This window comes from Uloborus diversus, chromosome 9, assembly GCF_026930045.1.
Source record: "Uloborus diversus isolate 005 chromosome 9, Udiv.v.3.1, whole genome shotgun sequence".
In the NCBI taxonomy this organism is placed as follows: domain Eukaryota; kingdom Metazoa; phylum Arthropoda; class Arachnida; order Araneae; family Uloboridae; genus Uloborus; species Uloborus diversus.
In genome coordinates this window covers 63,660,685-63,685,142 of record NC_072739.1, presented here as the reverse complement: position 1 = coordinate 63,685,142, position 24,458 = coordinate 63,660,685, and the positions used below count along the sequence as shown (strand labels likewise).

Here is a 24,458-nt window from a genome sequence, read left to right as displayed (position 1 = left end):
TTAGGAGTGATTTGCATCATAAAATTAAAGTAATAAAGCAGTTACAAAATTAAAACATTTTTACTGTATTGAACCATTTAATTGTTATTTCTTCTCATTGGGAGGTGGTTAATTTAATTCTGCAGCAAATTATTATTACACTCTGGGGTCAAATTATTTTGCAAACATCTGTAGCAATCATTTTTAATTATTGGAGAGTTTAAATTGTATTCTTTTTTACTCGTTAGCGTCAAAAAGACTTCTTGGTATTTTTTTACTGTTTTCAAGAAAATAACCCCTATAAGTAAAATATACTATTTTGAGGAATGTCATCACTGTCATCCCATTTTTATGCCTTTTAGGCTCTATTTCGGATTTAAATGATGAAGTTCCTGATATTATTTGTAGTACAAAAAGTCATGTTTTCGACTCGGCAAACTTCGAAGAAAATTGAAGACATCACTGCTAATTCAGGAGCCATAGCTAATGACTCAATTTGGGATTGATTTTTACAAGTTAAAAACAAACTTGAAAAAAAAAAGGGTTTCTATAAAGCTGGAAAATTGTACGCAAACACAAATTGAATCATTTTTCCAAAGAAGTAGGAATCACAAAATAAAGCATTTTCTTTTCTTCATTTTCTCAAAAAATAGTTTTAAAGTATTGAATTGTATCATTTGTAGTACAGTTCGAGTGCAATGATCAAAACCCGTTAGAGCGGCCACCCACTCTAACTCTGAGCAGCTTAATTTTATTAGAGCGGAGAGGTGGCCACTGAGAGAGGTTTCACTGAAAATCCTCGACAGCCTTTAATAATGCAATCAGAATTTTTCCTTCATGCTTTTTGCTGTTTGGTATGCCCTTTGTGGTTTTGACTGTATTACTTTATTTTAGTATGAATTTTTGTTGATAAATGTTGCTGTATTTTAATCTTTTTTTTTTTTTTTTGAAATCATTCCTATGCAAAAGCAATTTTATCTTTCGTATAAAAAATGAAATCAATAATTCAATTTTTAAATTTAAAATTGAAGAAATGCACACATATTTCAAGGTCATGTTTCCTTTGCGTAAATTGCAAACATCGTGTAAAGCATTTTAATGGTTGGCAGTGTTGCCAGCCTTTAATTTATGTTACATGATTCAAAAGTTTAATATTTCATTAGGCAGTTATTTTAGTTTAGTTCATTTTGTAATTTTTTAAAAGTATTTCTTTGATTTATCAAGGACATTATGTGTATTATATATATTAGCATTTAATTTTAATGTGTTAATACATCCAAACTCTTTTGTCTTTTAAAGAAACGAATTGCATATATTTTTTTATTTTCAATTTTGGAACTATTTTTATAAAATTGTTTTTCTACAAGTCGTACTAAATTCTGGGTCATTTTCAATAAGCATGTTAGGTTGAAACACATAAGAGTTTTCAGTGTCAAATATTTCAACTCTTATAGAACTCTCATCTGTGTTAAATAAAAACAAATAGCCTGAAGTGTTCAGTTGTATTATTTATGTATTGACATATTTTTAGAGCCCAACAAATCTTACTTTTAATCAGTGCTGTTGATATTTTGCCAGCTATTATGATATTTATTACTTATTTAATTATCTGGCTTATATGTAAAATTTTTGCTTTACCTCATTTTATTTATTTATTTATCTTTTTTTTTTTAATAGTTTTAAATAGTTTTCCGAAAAAATTGCCAAAAGACTCAAATGTAATTACCTATGTTATGGTAAAAGCATTGATGTTAATTTCTGCTCTAAAAATCATTATTAATCTTTCTTCTCTATCATTATTATATTTTCTTCACTTTCACCACTATCACATGTTAAAAAAAAGTAATTAAATTGCAGTTTTGACAATTGGTTGATTTGGGAGGTGTATATGTATATTTGTATCCAATTGATAAATTTTTCTTTATTACAAAAATTCTTCAAAGAAAAATCAGTTTTTTAAAATTAGATGTGTGCTTTGAAGTATAAGTTATTTGATGTATATTGTTAAGTATACTAATTGCATTAATTTAATTCATTTAGTGTTTCAACTTTTTAAACAAAATTGTGTTCAAATATTTTATTGTTACAGTGTTCTCCTTCGTAACTGATATGTTCATAAAAGTAGATAATAAAATGTAAAGATCTTATTAAATTTTGTTAGTTTTTTTAAATGCACAACAGAAAAAAACTTTAATTTTGAAAGTGGTATGTAAATTTATACTTTTTTTTTTTTTTTTTGAGTTTATAACTTGAATTTTCGTAGACTTTACATTTAATTTTTTATTTTAATAGAAAAGACATACTGCAAAATTACATTTTCTTCGTGATAAATTACAAATATTATGGTTATGAACATTTTACTTATATGGTAATTCTATTAAAAAATAATATGCTTGAGAAAACAACCAATAAATTTTTCTAGATTTTAAAATGCTTTGGCTGTATGAAACTTTTTCTAAGTCTTTTTCTTATCAGTTGTAGGATTAAATTTGATGTATGAATTATTGAATGACTGGCAACACTGTATTTTATTTTATTATTTGATTGAAACATGATTTGTTTTTCCTTTTTAAGCTTATTAGCTTCTAAATTACTGAAATCTTGGTTGACTGATTGGTCGAGCTGTAGATTGCTTTTGTGCAATATAAATCATAATTTTATTTGTTTTCCGTGTTTAAAAATCCGGAATTCATTCCAAGTCCCCAACTTTTTTTGGTGTGAATATCTTTGCATTCCTCCAGGTTAGTAAAATACATGCTTTTCTCTTGACAGTTAAACAAATTATTACTGAATATGGTAACTTTTTTGGCATATATACTGCCTTTTAGCACTTCAGGTTTGCAACATTAGATTGTTATGCTAAGCAAATATTTTAGTCAAATGTAGCTGTAGAAAAGTGTTGAAGTTCCGAAGTAATTCAAAAAAATTGCACTTTGTGGCCAATCATTTTTTTTTAATTCTCCAATCATCAGCTTTTTGCTTATAAGCAATTTTCTTCATGAATAAATTCCATGAGCTTTTTAAAAACAATTTTGCTCTCATGCCTTATTTATATGTGGTAAATAGCAAACTCTTCCATTGCTCACATACTTATTGCACGTTAAGGAATTTTCATTTAACTTTTCATGGTCGCTTTCCTTTTTTACTATTTCAAAGCTTGGTGCAACTAAAACTCCCCCCCCCCCAAATTAAATGTTACCAACCCATGTTCAAGTTTTGTAATGTATTGCTTCAGATCTTTCTTGATTATAAAAGATGAACAGAAAATAATTGTTTTTGAGCAATAATTTATTTGTGATACTTTTCCTTCATTATTTAGCTTTGGTTTAAGAAATAAATTTATTCAAATGTGGATTTGTTTATAGCACTTGCATAGATTTAAATGTTTATTTACATTTCTGATTCCAAGTGGTTAAAGGTTTTGGCTCGAAACACAAACACTTAAAAGGCTTAAATTTATTTTTCGATTATGAATTCTGAACAATTCTGAGAACTCTGTTATTAATCAATATTGAAATTTATAGCGTACAAGTCTTGGTTCAGATTTTGCATAATTTAATTGAATTTAATCCGTTTTATATTTTGAGTTTACAATTGATTCATTATGATTGCTATTAGATGAATTAGGGGACTTGATCTTTCACCAATAAAAGACATTTAATGCATTGTTATGGTCTGGCATTTTGTAGCAATACATCTAATATTTTTAATATTCTAGCATTTTTGGAATTCAATAAAAAGTTTTTAAAATGCTAAGCATTTTATACAAAGCTGTTGAAATGAAGTTAGGCTTATTGCCGAGTTTACTTCTTTCATTTTTATTGTTAAAATAATTCGCTTTCCTTTTTTACTATTTCAAAGCTTGGTGCAACTAAAACTCCCCCCCCCCCTAAAATTAAATGTTACCAACCCATGTTCAAGTTTTGTAATGTAATAGTGTTGTTTTTTCATTTTGTGTTAAATACCTAGTGTTATTTAAGCAATGCAGTTAACATAATTTTATTTTGAAAATTCTTTTTAATTTGTTTTCAAGCATGTTTAAAATAGATTAAGGGTTACTTTGATTTCTAATTGGTGTAGACTTGTGACTTGGCCATGGCTTCTGAAGTGCACTACCTTGATCAAGAGCAAGGAAATGGGACCTATCATTTCAAAATCCTGGTCCCTTCTGTTGCTGCAGGAGCCATCATCGGAAAGGGGGGAGAGACCATTGAGCAGTTACAAAGAGATGCTGGTGCGAAAGTAAAAATGTCAAAAGCAACAGATTTTTATCCAGGTACGACTGAAAGGGTCTGTCTAATTACAGGCAGTATTGAAGGTATACAACGTGTTCATGAGTTCATCATGGAAAAAATCCATGAGAAGCCTGATCCCAATGCAAAAATTGCAATTGATTTTGATCATAGGCAACCTGCAGAGCGAGAAAAACAAGTTAAAATTCTTGTACCCAACAGCACAGCAGGTATGATTATAGGTAAAGGTGGTAGTTATATTCAACAAATAAAGGAAGAAAGTGGTAGTTATGTTCAGATATCTCAAAAATCTACCGAGCATGCACTAGTTGAACGTTGTATAACTGTTATTGGAGAAATTGATAGTAACAAAAAAGCTTGCAACATGATTCTATCAAAAATTGTTGCTGATCCCCAAAGTGGAAGCTGTTTAAATATAAGTTATGCTGATGTCACAGGTCCTGTAGCCAATTTCAATCCCACAGGATCACCTTTTGCTAATCCTCGCAGTGTTTCTAGTGGTTCCATTAGTGACAACAATACTAATTTCAGCGTCAATAGTAGTTTAAATAGCCTCAGCCCTTCCGTGACCAATAGTTTTCACAGTCCTCGTCCTAGTGCTACTTTCACTGAATCTGTGCCATATCTTGGAATGGGAATTGGTAATCCTGCCATTCCTCCTACTAATGTTATTCAGGCTATAGAAATGATTAGAAATTTGCTCAGAAGCAATGGATACTCGGAACAGGCTGTGTCAGAGATAAGCGCTGCCTTGAATACGTTAGCTAGTTACAGAATCCTGGCAATTGGTGGAATAAATGGTATCCCAATCATAAGTACCTTAGGTATGGGAATCAATAGCTCACCTGCAGCTGGTAATACTATATCTCAGTGTGCAATATCGAATCAAGGAATGTATGCATCTGAACCAGTGGGAGCTGGAGCTAGTATGTTTGGTCCTATTGGAAGTCCTGGTAGTGGAATGTCTGTGCTCGAATCTGATTGTACTTCACCCACTGCTTCTCGTTCGAGCGATCATTTTCTGGCTAAAACCGAAGCAGCTATGTTTGAATCATTTCGCCGACCATCCCCAGATCTTGCTTCGCCAAGTGCAGCTGCTTTACCAATGAATAACAACTCATTTGGCCTTGAAACATGCTTGATGGCAGGATCGGTCGTTTCCAAGAAGAATTCCATGATTAGTGATCAGCAAATTATAGATGCTACTAAAATCCAGATTGAAGTTGGTGAAAATCTTGTTGGAGCAATATTAGGACCGGGGGGTAAAGATCTTGTTGAAATTCATCGTTTTAGTGGAGCTAATATTCAAATCTCGAAGAAAGGAATTTTTGCACCTGGAACCCGTAATCGTATTGTCACCATTACAGGCACCCCAGAAGCAGTCAATACTGCCCAGTATCTGATTGAGCGTCAATTGTCTGATGAAGAGGCTAAAAGAGCTCAGCAAAATGCAATGGAAGCTTTGCGTTAGAAAAATGATTTAGCTAGTGCTTTGTTATTTTGTTTCTCATTGCCTTTTTGCCTACAGTTATGTTTCTGTTCTGCAAGCTTGCAAATATCTTGACAAAAAGCCTTCATTGTTAGAATACATGCTTATCATCATAGATATAAGAAAATTTCTAATTTATCTTATTGAGTATCCTTGCATGTAAGTTCCTATTTTAAGGAAGAACACACATTTTGCATTGTTTCCATATTATTGATGATCTATTATGTGCAATTACAGTGCATCAGAAATACACTTCAAGAATTGTTATTGTAAAGCACTCTATCTAATGAAATCAGCTGAAATTTCAGTATCATATTACTTTATTTGATGCTTTGACTTGGAATTTTCTTGTTGGAACATTTCAAAGTGCTTTCACAAATTTAGTTTTATTCTATATAATATTGCTTTGGTGTTTAAATATGTGCCTAAAAGTGAATATGTTCAAAAACATTTCAATTTGGAGCGAGAACTATCTTCTTTTTTTCTTTTTTTTTTATTAACATATGAATATGCATCTATACTGTTGTAATATTTATTTCATTTACACGATTTACTACCACCTAGATTTAAAAAATATTTTAAAGGAAAAAGATGAGCAGCTAAACGTTTAATTGAAAAAAAATATAGCTTTGTTTACTGATTTATTTATTATATGAAACAATTAATTATGGCTCTGTCTAATTTTCTAAAAGAGGTTTCTAACTGATCTTTCAATTGTAAAAAATAATATTGTGCATAAAGAATGTGATTCTACAATGCATATCTGTTCATGACTATAAAAAGTTTTCATCAACTTTTGTCACATCAAATATCCTGTGGAATCAAGCTCATTTTGTTTTTTATAAAACAAATTTATTATTATATCTTGTTAACTGTGATGAGTTCTTAATTTTGTTGAACATTTTTAGTATAATTCTTAAAACTTTTTACTTTCATGTCAGAATTCTGTGAAAATCATTTATTTATCCTTATATTTTACAATTACTGCTGGCGGTCATTGTGCAGTTGTGCATCCTTTTTAACTTATAAAACATTTCATAAAGGCACAAAATATTTTCATGCTTTTCCCATGATTTGGCTCACATTTGGAAACTGACAATTTGTTATTCGATATGATGCAGAGTAGTGTTTCTTAGTAAAATCATCATCTGATATCATTTGAAAACATAAGTTGTCAACTGTAAAATCGAAAAGGGTAAATTCATTCAGAAATCTGCATAAAATGTAGTCACCCATTTGGTAACATCAGAGACATTACCATTGTGCCATTAGAGAAAAATCAAAAATGCTCATTTTATAATTTCAAGAAATATTTAATTCAATTACATTTTTAAAGCACATCAATTTTTGGAGTTGAAAGTTCTCTTATTTCATAAAGTTTGATATTTAATACTTAATTTTTGCAACACTGATCTAAGATAGAATTTAAGTATCTAGGCTTTACAACCAATACAAAGTTTAATTTCATAAAATTATTTCCTATTAATGCTTTGTATTCAGGTAATGAAAGTGAATTACCTCACATTATTTGCTATTCGGAAAAAAGTAAATGGTTTTAGGAATTTAATTAAAAAAATTTATTTGATTACTAAGCAAAAGCAACAAACATTTTCTCCCTCTTTTTTTAATAGAATTTTTTTAAATATATTTTCAGTTAAAATTTCATACAATCTAAGCTTTAATATTTCTGTGTATTTCTAAACTTGATCTTATAAGAACTGTATAGTATATTGGAATAAATCTTACGTTATTTATTTGGCATAACATTTTACATACTAATTTATTCCATAGGCTAGATTTCTTAAAAGTTCCCATTCTAAACATAAAATATAAAAAAAAATACTTCATGTTAAATATTTACAACTAACATCTGTATGTAAAAATCTTTTATTTCCATCTCTAGAAATAGTTAAATGTATACATAATTAGAAATCACACCAAGTTTTCAGCACCCCTTTATAAAATTTTTAGAACTCAAACATAAATTCATTATGAATTGTTTTTATGCTATTAATGCAATTCAATATCATATAAGCTGTCAAAAATCAGGCAGGAATTGAGATTTATACTATTGGTGATTAACTTTAAATAGTTAATCCTTTTCAAATGACTGAAATTATGACAGATAGCTGAATTGCTCAGATTTGCTGAAACATTATGCCTTTTTCTTACACTTGCATTCAAATTTCAATTTCACAAAAGTATATGTTCTAGTTTTGAAAAGTAACAAAATTTATTTTCATGTATATTACTAATGTGCTCTCCACTGCTATGCAACCTTGATTTTTAGTCTCAGTAGAGATTATTTCCCTTGAAAATATTCCACCAAGGGCTCGAGACGAGACAGTTTAAAAAAATTGCTTTAAATGCTAAAAAGCTTTTTTTTTCCCCACTATGAAAAATATTTCTCTTTTTTTTTTTTTTTTTTCATTGTTAATGCTTCTATATATAAAAAAGTACAGTAAACTCCAACTATCTGCCAAATTGAGTGGCCCAAGTGCTGTGGATAATAAAAATTCAGATAAATCGCAAAAAGGATAAAATGTGGGGCAAAATTGTCCGTCCTCAAAAACTTAGTTGTAATGATGCATAATACTTTCTACAAGCAGTGAAAATATATACAGTACAGTAACAATGTTTTGTATTTTTGCACAGCAGTACTTTATATCAATATAAAAAAAAAGTGTGTACGATGAAGAAAGCACATAAAATCAATGAATAAAACAAAAACAACAAAGTTTAAATTTACAATATTTTGACAAAAAAAAAAAAACCTATTGGTATTTGCTTTTTGTTGCAAAAATACATGTTCCTGATTGTCGTTTGACTTCCGGATAACCGGGACTTTACTGGTAAAAGAAGAAAAAAAGTTGAACAATATTTCCAATATAATATGAAACTTGGATTAAACTATGTAATGGGAATTTTTAAAAAATGTAGCTAAGTTATGCCAGTCTAAAATTTAGCTTTTTTCAATTTAGTGTTGTGATAAAATATGACATCGAAATACTAGAAGATGTCATATGCTAAGACGCTTGATTTTTGTTCTTCAAATTAATATTATTAGCATGAAGCATTTGTTTACAGAATGTTATTATTTACATAAGTCGCCATTTTGTTCTCATATTAGCCCTTCATATTGTGTTAAAGAAGAGTCAACTCATATTGAACATTATCAAGTTACATTATAATGAATTTTACATTTTTTACGAGCTTAAACAAATGCGTTTTTACTGCTACAATTATTATAAAGAATAAGAGCAGAATTAATGAGCTAGTGTTTAAAATTAAATCTGAAACAAATAATTATAAGTAGTAGATTGAGGAATTTTTAGCTTTATGAAAGTCATAAGGAAGTTATTGAAAATTTCTTAACCATTCTAAACTTACCAATTTTCTTCAGCACTTCAAAAAAGTGTTTTGTAACCTTCTAGTACATTTTTAATGAAATATCTGTAAACTTATTTAAAACTGCTGATTTTGTACAAGCGCCTCAATAATGATAAAGAAGTTTTGATATTTTTGTTTAAGCAGCCATTTGATTTTCATGCATCAAAAAATTAGACAATTCTGATTTTAAAATGTTGTATTGACATGGTGCTTTAATTGAGAGTTTATTAGTGCTTAATTTTTCATATCAGAAATGCTATGCAATTTTCTATATTTTAATCATAGTGATAATCAGTTTATTTATAAAATTGAATCTTAATCTCAGCAAAATTATTGTATGAAGAGATTAAGGAATTTATTGTTCCTACTGTCTCAGTGAAAATTTAATATAAAAGTTTAAATCGTTATATTTTTCAACAAATAATTGTAGACTTAAAAATATATTAAGCTTTGAGGTTTGAAATATTGTCATTGTGTTTTGTTGTGTATGGAATTATGTTATAAAATATTATTTTTGTGAAAAAAGCCTTGATTTTTTGTCAAATTGATATAAAGCTGTATGAAGAGACCTAGAATGATCAAAATATGTAATAAAAAATAAAAATATTTTTTCTCCCTTTTCAAGAAGCAAAAAAAAAAAAAAAAAAAAAGGTAGTGAACTTGTCTTAATTTTTTTATTGAGCATTTGTTTGAATAAAGAATGCTGTTGTTAATTTATTGGAAATTTTTTAAAAGTACTTTGCATTTTGCTCTTAAATTAACTCATCATCCACTCTCTGACCCCGAAGATAAAAAATAAATGAATAAATAAAATAAAACAAGAATAAAAATAAAACTTTAGACTAATGTGCTTTGTTGATTTATTTCCTGTAATTTTACATATCTTTTGAAAACAATTAATGATTTTCTACAGTTTTTTAAGTACAATTGTAAAATTTCCTTGGGTATTTTTGTTATTTTCACATAAATTAAATCAAGATGTTTTGTTTATTTTTGTAAAGTATTTGAATTTCTTCAAAAGTTTCCCTTAATTGATTTTTGCCCAATATTTGATCTGGTCTCTTCATGAAAGTCATTTACAAATTTTCAATGCTTATTTTGGCCCGGAATTTTAATGATTTAAATTAGATTAGAAAAACATTTCGAACTTCGTTTCAAAATTGAAGCATATATTTTTATTCCTTTTTAGTTTTGAACTTGTTTTAACATTTTATTTTGCATGCAATGTTTGTACAAAATAATTGTATAAAAATGTTGATTTTACAGAGTTTACATAGCTACTTCACAATTCATTAATCAGTATCAATCATTGAGAGGTATTTTATCTAAGTCAAATCATGGTTTTTACCGTATTATAAAAATATGAGGGAATCATTGTTTTTCTAACCATTTTTATGTGTGCATTTCTCCTTTACTATTTAATAATTTCATTAGTATGTTTTATATTTTTTTTCTCCTGTTATAATTTCATGTATTCAATGTTGAGCTGTGAAATAAATGAGTTTTTGTTTTCTGAATGATGCAGAGAATGGGGAATTTTTCAAATTGATGAATTCAAAAGAAAACTAGTCTTTTCTATCTCCTTATTAATTTACCTTTTTTTCTTAGAAAATGCTTATAAATAATATATAGAACTTTGGTTTGCTTAGGACATTTTGACACAAATTCGTATTGAAAATTGCCCGCATTTTGAGACTTTGTAGGGTCTTCCTTTGTAAGGGAGGGTAATAACGGGAGCTTTGTTGAAAACTTTTTATGTACCATCATTTATAAACAAAATTGAAGGAAATTCCTGCAACTTTATGTATTTTTTGTGAAATGTGACGCTAGTATAAAAGCAATTTATTGCACTATCTCCATTAATATAAATTATGTTAAAGTATTGAACTATCTATGACTTTTTGTCTGAAAATAAAACTGAATGTTCACAAATTTATTGTTTTGTTTGGGAAATTTTACTTTGTTTATTCTTAAATAAGGCAAGATTTTTTTTTGTTTTTTAGTTTTAAAATTCATATTTCTTTTTAGCATCTTTTAGGTCTCAGATGAAATGAAATTGTCTATACCTTAGTCATATTTGATATTTTGCTTGAAATATCAATATAAGAACCATTTTTTAAATATTTTAAACAACATCTTTTCATAAGCCATTTATAAAAACCAGTACTTTACTCTTATTTCTCAAAAAAAAAAAAAAAATATGAGATTAATGAACTATTACCGGGTATAAGAAGCAACACAAAAATATTTTTAAGAGTTTAATTTTTTGTTTGTTTGTAAACTACTAAAGGTTGTCAAGAAGATGTATGGTTTTTCTTTTTTAATTTGTTTTGCAAAAAACCGTTGCTATTTAAGCAACTGCTAAAGCACTAAACATATTCAAAATATATTTGCCCTATAGGTATGACAAATCAAAGCATAGAGAAAAATAGCTAATTTATAAGAGTTTGTACAAGTTTTTTTTTTTTTAAATTATGTATGCATGGACTTAATTTTATCATATTTATATATTGTTTTATATCATGTTTTGCCTCGATAATGTAAGTGTTGGTAAGATCTCCATAGTTGTGTTTAATTTGTGTGTTTGGTGAATATGCCTTTGCTGTGAAAATTTAAAACTCATTAAAATCCGGGCCTTAAATTGTTTTGTTTTGTTAAAATTATGAATATTTTGTAACCTTTGGTAAAGGAGCTTTTTTGAATAAATCAAGGTCTAGTTTCTAACTTGTTTCTGTGCATTATTTTCTCCTTATTGCACTCACTTTCACAAGAAGATGCTTAAGTCATAGGTAGAGTCTGGATTATATGAAAATGTGATTGTATATTTTGCTTCATTTAACATTGGTGCATATGAGTAAAATTGTAGTTTTTTTTTTTTTTTTTCAAATAATAAATGCATATTCAGGGCCCAATACAGGCTGATTTTGCTACCGTTTTTCGGTACCTTCACAAAAATCATGTTTTGAAATAGGTACGTTCACAAAAATCAAGTAATAAAATCCGTAGCTTCACAAAAACATCTAAAATTTCACAACAATTTGCATTTTAAAATATAAAACTTATTTCTCTGTTTTAAAAAAAATTTACTCATAAAATAAAATTCTAAGCAGGTTTATATGAACAATCGCTTAAATAGCAACCTTTTTGTGGTATTTTAACTAATTTTTAGCTGTTTCTCGCCAAAGTGTATTTATGCAATATCATCACAATCCTTTAACATATTTTGGGGCACGGTTTTTTTTCATAATTTCCAATATTGTACACATTACATAGCCCATTAAGCTAAAATTATGATGGTATTTCTGGTACTTCTTAGGTTTTTAGCGCTCCCCCCCCCCCCCCACCTAAAAAACAAAACCTGTTAAAAATAATCCTGGATGACATTTACACTTTTTGAACTAAAATTTCACTTGTTCTACTTCTTTTTTACAAAAATTAGGATGCCTCTAAAAGTTCACAAAAACAATGCTGATAAAAAAGAACATTCACAAAAATAGAATGATGCAATACTTTCACAAATATAGGTAGCAAGAAAAAAATCCTGGATTGCCCCCTGATATTACTGCATTTTCCAATTGCTTGTTAGAGTTATTACTTTTTAAAAAAAGATATAAAACAAATATATCATATTTTGTTCTTCACAAAGAATGAATGATTAAGCAACAAATGGAAATAAATATTGTCCTGCTGGTAGCCAGTAGGGGGGAAAAAACATTGGGCAAGTGGGGGGAAATCAGCAAGAGATTTTGTCTAGCGCACTTATACTAAGTTAAGTTCAAGAGCTTAATGGTGAATATTTGCAATAAAAGTAATGGACGCCCCACTTTCTCTTTTCATTACTGTTCTAATGTATATTATTTATAGCCTTAAAAAATGTGATAATAAAATGGCAAGCCATGTTTTTTATTCATGTGTGAAAAATTCCCTTTATATTGGTAATAATTTAGTAATGTTTTTTTTTTCATTTTTAATGCAGATTGTAGGTCATTTTAATGCATATTTGCCTGCATATTTTTTTTTTTTAGTGCATATTATCCAGGCTCTAGTCATAAGCATTTGGAAGTTTCAACAAGCATTTTAAAGATTAAGTATTTCAAAGTATAAAATTTTATAATATTGCTCCAAAAATTTGAATTCATACTTATATTTTTAGGATTGGCTATTCGGTTCTATTAGTAGTTGCTATTCTTTGTAATAAGTAGTTATGCAGAAAAGGATTTTCTACAAAAATAAATCCCACCATGTTATCACATTTATGCTTATGACCATATTATATTGATTTAAACTCAAAAACAGGCTTTGTCAAAATAATAATAATAATAATAATAATAATTAAATAGTTATAAATAAATGATTAACAAAATTTTTAAAAAATCCAAAATAAATTTTAAATTTTTTTTTTACCCTGTTACCATTAAAAAGAAAGTTTGTTGGTGTATTAAAATAGCATTTGTTTTCAAAATGGATCTTTTTTCTTTCATTTTCAGGATATGTAATTTTTAAATATTTTTAGTGATAGATAGCTGGACAGTGGTATGAGTATGCAAAATGTCATAATAAGAATATAAAATTCATGTAATAAATGATTGTGATCTTTCGGTCGTAGTTGGAGATCTTGAGTTTGAACAGAGAAGTAAATGGAGATCAGCATTCAGGGAATCCCTTTTTTCAATGCAAAATGGTGAAAATTGGAAGCTTACTATTAATATGTATATCCTGGAGCAAAGGAGAGTTGAAGGAGAAATAATTCAATTGTTTAAATTTATCAGAATAAAAGATGTCAGCGGGATTAAATTTTTGCAGGGAAAGCAGGACGAGGGGTCATTGTTTTAAGCTTTTCAAATCCAAGGCTTCTCTGGAAATTAGGAAAATTTACTACTTTACTTAGTATGGTTGTGGGTACTTGGAACAGCTTACTGGATAAGACTGTAATGAGAGAGGGGGTCAATAGCTGTAAGAGGGCCATTGTTGTACATGGAGGACTAATATATTGACTAGGACCAGCCTAACTGGGCACAGTGCCTGCTGCTGATCCTCACCTTTGTATTTGTTTGTATTTGTAAATCATTGAAAAGAATATCTGTTGCCATTTTTTGATTAAGTGTGAACAAATAAAATTCTTACTTTTGCTTTGAGGCTTTTCCCATAGTAGGAGGGTTTAAAAATTGTTCCTTTTTATTATTTTTTGCTATTTCTTTATTTTTTTGCACTGCCGGTAGAAGATAAGCAATTATTTTAGTAATATTACTACAAACTCTCACTATTGACTTTAATCGAATCGGGACTTTTAGATTTGGCGTTAACGTTATTTGAGAATAATTGATGTTGGTGTGGATTTTGAGAGACTTGCATTGTTATTCTAATGGGGATTATTGAACTTATTTAAAAGGAAATGTTTTGAAGCTGTTCTTCCAATTCCATTGAGGTTTAAAAGAGAGAACGTTGATGTCTTTTGGATTTTTTTTTCTTGTTTGGAAAGGGATTTTTAGAACTATTTTCCTTATCCAGATAGATATTTTTTGAGAAGATTTGACATTATCTGTCTGTATCCTTTATTCTATCAGGGTGTTAAGTAAAACTCTTGTCCTAACTCTAATGGGAAATTTTAGGGATTTTTTTTCTTTGTCTCATGAAAAATTTTAGAGACTATTGTCCTCATTCTAATTGATTTTAGGAACTTTTCTTTGCTCTCAAGTAAGAATTTTTCGGGGATTAATGTAGATAGTAGAATAAGGGCTTTGTTCTATGAAGATTTATAGGGTCTGTTGATGCTACTTTGGAACCCCTGCGTTTAGTCTAATTACCCTTTTAGCTATATTTCCCCTTATTCATTCAGGTATTGGAGTTTTTGGGGCAATCTTAACCTGATTTACAAAGTTTCTTCATTCAAATGGAAACTTATAGGGATTAATGTCAAAGTATTAATGGGGATTTTTGGAAGCTGTTGTCATGATTCTGACCGGAAATTTTACATGTTTTTCACTTTTATTTAAGCCTGATTGTTAAATATGTGTCATTTGACCTAACTTTTATTTTTGAGGTATACCGTGCCAAGCTGTGTGACACAGCTAGTTATGCAGAACAAAAAAGAAAGTGAGGAACCCTGGATAGTAACCAAAATTCTTGTTGAATCATTTTGTATTTCCTATTGAGTAATTCAGTACACACAGTATTTAAAAAAGTATGATGTTCTTATTTAATTAATTCAAAAGCAGTTCCAGCTCCTGATTTTGGAAGTTGTTATAAGCAGTGATAGGGTATACTCCATATACGCCGTATACTCTCAAACATTTTTTAGAATTATAGTGTATACTCTCAAGCTTCAAAAATTTTCATTTCTAATTCAGATTCTATCATTGCATTTTTAAATTTTCCTAAAGCAAAAATGCTAACAACATTTTTCGATAAGTAACCTTATTTCTGTATTTCTTAACACTTGATAAATCAACGCCTTTTGAACTGCTTGTGACTGCATGCACATACTGTGCATAATGAATTACTGTGAGTATATCCTCAGAAAAATTGATGGGAACATCACTGGTCATAAGTGTAATCGGGTAAAATATAAGATCTTGGACAATTTTTCGATGTATAAGTCTGGAAAATGCAACATTAAACTTCAATATAGGTGCACAGTACATTAATTCTAAATATCAAGTTTTATAATATTTTGAATGCATTATCTAGGTTTTATATTCTTTTACTGGTAAAATGTGTAGGAAAACGATATATAATATTCTTCTCCACAACAATGTCAAATGATCATTTGCTAGTTTCAATTCGTTAACAACGCTCTGAATGAGTCTTTTGTTTGAAACATTGCTAAATAATAACAAACTTGATCGATCTCATCTTGCAATTCTCATCACAATTTTTTCAGCAAAGGCTTTTTTTTACTAAATTCAGTTTGTTTTTTTTTTTCGATAATATTTTGTGAAAAGCTGTAGCAGGAAAGGAAGAACATTTTGTCTTCATTTTTGCATATTAAATTGTACTTTGTTTTTTGCTACAAATACTATCATGGGTACGCCTGGGGTTGGCTATTTATCAATGTTCAGCAAAAAAATTCAAGTTCCCATGGTTTGAGGTCCAAGAGTGAGAATATGGTACTAGATTTTTTTTTTTTTTTTTTTGCTCTTAGTTCAAAGAAATTTCACCCTTTGGTCCTTTCTCTATATAATTATTCACTCTGAGTTTTTCCCCCCTTTTTCTTATTATTTTTATTTATAAACAACTTCTGGAGCATCTCTCATGACATTCCAGAGCATAGAAGGTAGCATAGATCAGTTCCACTTCTTCTGATGCCTTCTTTCCATTGCTCAAATGTCTTGATGAAAGTGCTTCCCATGCTTGTCACTCACAGTGCAGCAATTACTTCAAAAGAAGTGGAGCTGAGAGTCCAAAATGTGTAATTTGAGCAACATATTGCAACCTATCTGGTATGATACATAACAGGGGTTCTCAAACTTTTCCGACTCATGGCACCCCTTGAAGAATTAGAATTTTCTCACGGTACCCCAGTCTATTTCTGTTTTTTTTTTTTCTTTTGAGATAATTGTGTAAGTGTGCAAATAAGGTTGCACTAAAATTAAAAACCTAATATCTCACTCCTTTATGATTCAACTGCTCCGGCTTGTGCATATTTATCAGATGACTCACAAGAGCAAAGAAAAAATATAAAACCAAATGAAAATTTTAGGATTAATTATGTTTTTCATTAGTTTTAGCAAAGAAAAGTGATTTGAACTTATTAGTAACATGGGCCTTAATAAGCAAAACTAGTGTAGCAAAGATAACTTCATGCAGAATTGACCACAAAACGTCGGAAAGTGTAAAGTACTTTGAAACTAAAACAAATTGAAAGAGTTTTAATATCAATACATACTGAACCACCTTTGATAACCTCAAGAACATTATCAAAAATTTCCTTCTCACTTCCATGGAAAAGAAAAAAAACTATTATCATATTCAGGGCCCCTGATAATTCCATATTTTCTGCTTTTCTTTTTTTTTTTTTGGCACTAATGGCACAATATAATGTACAGCACATGATCATATTCTCAATCCGATAATCCGTTGTCATATTATATGGACACCAGATTGTTTCAAAAGGAAACCACAACCTTAACACCTAACAATTTGCTTTTCTAGGTTATCAAATCACAGGAAAAAATAACAATACACAGTGGCATTTATCTTTCTGAATTCTTCAACGACATAACTTAGGCTACACGAACTATAAAGAACTTTTTACAATAGCAACCTACAGTGAACCATGTAGAAGCAAAATAAGATCAGGTCGTTTGTACATCAATTTTCAGCAATAACTTTTGCTACAGTTTTGTCTGGTTGTTAAAAACCACTTGTTAAAAAACGCTATATCACCACTTAGCCTTTCTGATGGCGATGAAGTCACGATCTAGCGAATTTTTACTACATGCTAAATCAAAAAATGGGGGGATGGCTTTATTAGTCTATTTGACCTTATTTGGCAAACCCAGCTAACATATATATATTGATACCATAGACACTTCGAGGCACTGCTCGCCTCCTCCTACGGCACCCAGTTTGAGAACCCCTGATATATGTTGGTTGGTATGTAAAGTATCAACATTGAAAAATTTCTCCCTATCAACAAAATTAATTCTTGTTTATCAAGCAAATGAGAGCTAAATAAATATTTCAAACATCATAAACATTCACATCACAAAGAAATGAATAGGAATTGGGTAACTATTTTCATTCAAATAAGATGAGGGTTATGAACAGTCTCTCGAAGGCCATGCATTATTTTACCACCTCCTACAATTCTATGTTCATCGAAATTATTTCTTCTGTGGGCAAAATTATTCTCATCAATCCGTCAAATAATATGCTGCTCCTTTGTGAATATATTCCCATCTGTCTACAATTTTTAAAGTATTCTGGACTGTAGGCAGTGTTTTACAAAAATTTATTGAAATCAAGAAACTTCACATCATTATCAGGTAATATTTTCATTCACATTTTTAATTTTTTTTAATTGACAATTATATTGATTTCTAAGAACAAGTTGTTGCTATAATTTGAATCCACCTCTGTCATTCTAAAATTCTGGTATAGATTTGTTTAAGTGTGGTAAATGTATTTAAAAATGAAATAAATTTAAAAAAGATTTAGAGGTTCTTACTGATAATCCGCTTTCTGGTTAATCCCCCCCTCCTCCCGAAAAATGGAAGTCATAAGTTTTTTTTTTTTATATATCTTCAGCTATCCCCACTCCCCTCGGAGAAAATAGAAGCCTAGCCTAAGTTTTTTGTTATCTTCTGCTAAATTGCTTATTTGCAAGAAATTATCTGAAATGCTTGCAATTATTTTGTGCCCTAAAAAATGTGTTTAATTGTTTTTCTAACTTAGACGAGTACTGCCATGGGAAAGTAGAGCCCAGTATCTGCATTTATTTCATTTTTGTCATCTATTGTACTTTAGCTTTATTACGCATGCTTGCTTATTTTGTTTCCGCTGAAAATACAGTCAGAAAAAACCTCTAATTCCAACCTCTCCCTACTGTTAGTATGGAATCCAAAACATGTTTCTTTAAATGTCCCAAAAAATTATTTTTGCAGATACTGCGCTTTATCTTCCCAAGACAGAATGCCAGCTTTCAAATCTCTGTGGTTAAAATTTCTATTGGTATTTTAATATGAGAATGCTTGATGTATAAGGAAAACCTAAATTCACTCTTGGATTTTTTAGGCTTTTTGATAAAATGAAACGTAAAAGTCCTGTCATACCTCGTAAGAGTGGTGTTCTTAGCAATGGAAATAACACACCTAAGCATTTAACAGCACAATCTTCCAGCACGCTTTCTGTTTTGACTCCTAATTATGGAGGTTCAGGGGGTAGTACTCCTTCTACCTCATCATATTTAACATGTTGGCCTTTGTCTTCAACTCCTGCTGATGAACAAAACTATACTGATGATGTTACAGAACTGGTAAGCTAAGTATTCCTCATAAAATTTTGTAGAATGAAGTTTGTGTTTTTGTAATTCAGTTTAGGGGATGACTATTTGAAAGCCATCTCTGTTTTTATATGCCCCTTTTTTCTCTCGAGTAAATCTTAAAATAATAAGATCTGTGCAGTAAAACTTCGATACAAAATTTACTGAGGAGACCCAGTACAACTATAATAGATGAGATTCTTCTGAAGTACGTTTTAGTCTTAAATTATCTTTTTAGATTCATAAAATCCCAGAATTAGGGATCTATTAATTATAGGGAATTTGTATACAATGCTACATCGTCATACATAATAGGCATAGGCGACTTGTACAGGGGGAGGGGGGCAACTGCCCTCTCATTTTCAAAAGTAACGGGGCCTTGCCACCTCTTTTTACAGAGTCGATTCTTTTTACAGAGAGTCTTTTTACAGAGCAATTGAAAAATGATTTTTTTGAGGGTGGAGTGATTTATATCACAAAAGTAAAAACTAAAAATTCCAAGTAAATGTACTTTTTTTATCCTCTTTCATAAAAATGGAGAATTGGAAGGTGAAAATGTACAGAGGCTATCCATCTCGATTTTGAGGCTATATTCCTCATTTTTAGAGGTCATGCCATTGAATGAGTAATGTTAAATGCCTTTAATATAGTCCAATTTTACAAAAGAAAAAAAAAAGTTTCAGGGGCCACGCTCCCAACCCCACACACTTATTTTGACCCCCCCCCCTTTTTTGGTGCACCAGCCGCCTTTGTAATAAGGGCAATTCCATGTGTGACAGAATGACATTTTTGCTGAAAAACAAAAGTTTAAGTGATTACAGCGAGAAATTATTTTCATTGAAACTAACATTTTTTGTTTGCATTTCAACATTAACAACCTCTGACTAATTTCAAGTGAATTCTCAAGTAAGTTTCCTATTTAAATATACAAGTATATATCATAACAGACTGTCTTACCCTGCAGACTTATTTACCATCTTTAAATATTGAAATAGTTTTAAGTTTGTTGCAATAAAAAATATAATTTTTTAACATTAGGTATTGTTAAGTAATTTTTATTAAATATGTCTAAGAATATTTTGCTGGATTCTTTTGCAATTAATCTATTATGTTTTAGAATGTTGTTTGTGAACTAAATTGTTTTTCAATTTTTTATGAAAGAAATTGTTCAAATTTGTTAACAGTACCAAGGTTTTTATTTTTGAATATATGAGGTAATTGTAATATCAACAGTGTAGGATTGACTATTGCATAAAATAGGCATAGGTTAGGAATTTCAAGATAAAGATATCACATAATTGGTTTTATTTAGATGGAAAATTTAAATTTGTTTGTTATTTTGTTAATTTTTAATTATTACTTACATTATTTAATTAGGAATGACACATAGAAAGATTTTGGAAAATTAATGTGCTTTTTGGTTTCATATCAAAAACTTATCCTTTCCCAAATTTTTTTTTGCATTATCATAGCACACCTCTTTTATCTTCTTTAACCTTAGTAATTTTATTTTCCATGAAACTACTAAAGTTGGGGAAATTGTTTATATTTTATGTTACATATATATGGGAAATAAAATTTTTTTAAGTGTTTAAGGCTACTATGAGCTCTGAACCTGAACATAAACATTTTCCTTAAATGTCTGTTCAATATAAAGGTCCGAATTTTTTGCTGCAATTTTCTTCTGTTTCCGGGTTATTCTTTCCGAAATAGTTTAAATTATTTTTTACCTAGTCATTTGTTATCAATGAAAGAGGATGAGAACATTCAAGGTATGTAAACAGTTAGACTAGTTCTTCGTCCTCATGAAAGGACTATATGTATGAAGGTTCTGCCTGGGATGTCCTTTTGATATCACCTTTGTTTAGGAGAATCCCGGTCAGTTATATCTTGTAGCGCAGCTAACTATGAGATAACTTCACTACTTATTCATTTACAAATGCAATATTTAAAGGTAAACTATTGTTTAAAAAGGTCCTTATATCAGTTTTTGTAAATAGACTTCACTATATCCAAGGAGCATGCTTTTCTGTTGCAAGTAAGGTAATAATAAAGCCTTTTTTTTCATCAGCCCCCCCCCCCCTGAGGTGGTTATTTGACAGTTCATTAATAACTTCGATTAAAATATGTATTTTTCTCAAAATTCTAACTTTTCCAGTATATTTCGTGAATGCTGATATTAATAATATGATGCACTGAGAAGCAAAAGGTTGTAAATCTACTCTTTAAAGTTTCGAGTAAAATGCATGCAAAGTTCAACCATAGGTAGACTTTCATTTAAGAGCTTTTCTTAATCGTATAGTATGACATTCCTTTCCAGGACTACTAGTACCAACTCTTGCTGCAAAGCCAGTAAGAGTTTCTTCTACCATTTGTACTAGTTATCTACAAATTTTTAATTTTGGCAATTACATCCCTTTGCTTTTAAGTGCTTTACTCAGGATATTTGAGAACAGAGTACTGTGCATGTAGAAAAATACTTCTTTTTCTTCAGAACCACGGTCCAAGACAGGCCAAAGCCATCTCTTAAAGTTTTTGTCATCTTGCTCTATCAAACCCCATTCTCCTCCATCTTTTAGCACCAATCACTTGGAGGTCTTTTACAATACTAAGAAAATATTTTATCTTCTTACTACAGAATTTAGTAGTGTGTTTTTACATTTTTTGGTGCAATTTTGTACACTGAAATTGCCTCAGTTTTGATGACTGTTCAGGTCAACTTTGGTAGCGATTTAATGTCCAGAACAGAAGATTCTGCTACCTATTGACCATAACTTCAATAATGCAACCATCAACTCCTTAACATTGTAAGATTTCTCTTAGTCTTTTTATCAATGGTCTAGTTGTCTAAGGACCTAAAACCTGGTGAGTAAAAATGTCACATGATCATGAAAGCTCTCAGTCAAACACTCCTGCATATACGAGGTCTGTAAATTAAGTAATGAGACTGATTTTTTTTTAATTTTTTATTCAAAAAGAATTACAATTCTATATTGTCACCTTCAAAATAACTTCCTTCTGAGGCCACACAGCGCTGGAGAGGTTTCTTCTACTCCTCGTAGCAGTGCTGGAACTCCGATACTGGAATAACCTTCAGCTGGTCGGTTACAGCCGTTTGAATGTTTTCGACTGTCCCAAAATGATTTCCCTTGAGGTGATTTTTCAACTTTGGGAAGAGAAAAAAGTCACAAGGATTCAAGTCAGGCGAATGAGGAGGCTGAGGAGCCATAGGAATGTTTTTACTGGCCAAAAACTCGTTTATTAAAATTGCTGTGTGACAAGGAGCATTATCGTGATGCAACACCCACTTGTTCTTGATGTTTGGTCTCACACGAATGACCCTTTTTCGAAGTCTTTCAAGAACCTCTCGGTAAAAGAGTCGATTGACCGTTTGACCTTGTGGTAGAAACTCTTTGTGGACGATTCCGTGAATATCAAAAAAACAAATCAGCATGTATTTGATCTTTGACTTCGCCATCCTTGCCTTTTTTGGCCTCAGAGAGGTTGAAGTGTGCCACTCCATGCTCTGGCGCTTGGTTTCTGGGTCGTACTCAAACACCCAAGACTCGTCACCAGTAATGACACGTTCCAGAAAATGGGGGTCATTTTCAATTGAATTCAAAAAGTCAAGGCACCTTTCCTTCCTGATGTTCTTCTGGTCTTGCGAAAGGTTTTTTGGAACCATTTTTGCGCAGATTTTTCTCATCCCCAATTCATTGGTCAAAATTTGATGAACGGTGGTGTGAGTCAAATTTAACTCTTCCCCAATCATTCTGACTGTCAACCGACGATCTGAATGCACAAGATCCCGGCAGTGGCGCCGACTCCATGGGGCCTGAGGGGACCCGTGCCCCCTCAAAAAAAATTTTGAGGGAGCAGAGCCCCCCCCCCCCCAATAATTTAAGAAAATTATTAGTTATTTAATGCTTTCTAAACTCACAAATTTGTCTCGTTTTTTATTTTCCTTGTTTGAAGATAGTTACCTTGTAAAATACATTCAGTAATGGGTTGCAACAAATAATTTTTACGGTAAAAAGCAGGTTAACTGAAAACGAGTGGTGTGAATAATGATAGTGTTACGTTGCTGCGAGCGCTTAGAATTCATCCCAGTGTGCGAACCTGCGGATAGTCTGTCCGATCAACAATGTTGCAGAAGCGATTGAACAACTTGGCTGTTCTTCATAACCACCAAGATAGTTTGGATGAATTGGATATTCGACCAGTCGTCAACGATTTCAAATTCAGTAATCTAGTCAGGCGGTCGACATTTGCACCTTTCTAAAGACAGCCCTAATATTGGTATTTAAAGCAATTTTAAAAATCTCTGTAAAATAGAGAATTAACTACATATAGAATGTTAAATTTAAAACTTCGAAATATTAGTACAATTTTATTACCGTATTACTATAGTACTGCATTAGTTATTTTCAAATACTTAAATATTTTTAGGGTATAAGACCCTATAAAAACCCGCTATTTACATACTATATTAACTTTATTAAACAAATTAATTGTTTGATATTATTTTTATTTGATGAGCTCTGAGCCTTATTCAAAGCAAGTTTAAATTAGCTATTTCACTTATTAATCAAAGTGCGACAGCAATATCTTATGCTTTATTTTTTTAATGATAGCTTAAGATTTATTTAAATATAATTTCAATCTTTTTATATATATATTCACTATTCTGTAATAGTCTAAAAACAAAATTATTATACTGTAAATTAAATTAACTTTTTACAAAAATACCGTACATGTGGTTTTTTTTTTTTTTTTTTTCGTTTTTCAAAGCTAAAACATGTGTCGAGTTAGCGAGAGTAGAGTTTTCGAGATTCTAATGTTGATAATATATTACTCTAAAATGCTTAAAAAAGTGTAAAACTTACTTTTTCCATCTCCAATTTAGAAAATTTCTCGGGGTTAAACCCGCGGTATGCCCCCCACTCTCCCAATATTTTTTGTATTTGGGCGCAATGGGAGTGCCCTTCCATGCAAGTCAAGTGCCCTACCTTATATCAATGCCTAGCCACGGAACTGCACGACTTCCCCCAAAATAGAACTGTAAAAATATCCCACACTGAAGACAAGTGACATGATCTAATTGAACCAGAAAATTGGTATACAAATTCTTAGATTGACACTGAAAACGCCATGGCACATATTGTTTGTATAAATCATATACACCAGAAAATATGTAAATTGGCATTTTGAAGGTTCAAAAAATCTGAACTAGTTTTTTTTTGGAAAAGGGGGGAGGGGGGACGCAGTGGGATTACATAACCTATGGATCACCGGCGGCGTCTAGCCCCCTCAATAGTTTTTGCAAGTCGGCGCCCCTGGATCCCGGATTCTGTCGACATTTTCA

At 30.5% G+C, this 24,458-nt stretch overlaps 2 protein-coding genes across 3 annotated transcripts in view; both read left to right on the top strand.

The window, feature by feature from the left end:
* LOC129229967 (RNA-binding protein Pasilla-like) overlaps window positions 1–11,829 on the top strand; it is an 83,624-nt gene extending 71,795 nt beyond the window's left edge. For both annotated transcript variants that reach the window (XM_054864351.1, XM_054864350.1), the window contains one exon: window positions 4,060–11,829. In XM_054864351.1, the coding sequence (XP_054720326.1) occupies window positions 4,075–5,703 (1,629 nt within the window). In that variant the 5' untranslated portion in view covers window positions 4,060–4,074 and the 3' untranslated portion in view covers window positions 5,704–11,829. The remainder of the gene's footprint in view (window positions 1–4,059) is intronic.
* A 7,030-nt stretch (window positions 11,830–18,859) lies between these two features.
* LOC129229964 (transmembrane and coiled-coil domains protein 2-like) overlaps window positions 18,860–24,458 on the top strand; it is a 44,892-nt gene continuing 39,293 nt past the window's right edge. The window contains exon 1 of the mRNA XM_054864347.1: window positions 18,860–19,087. Coding sequence (XP_054720322.1) covers window positions 18,860–19,087 — 228 coding nt within the window. The remainder of the gene's footprint in view (window positions 19,088–24,458) is intronic.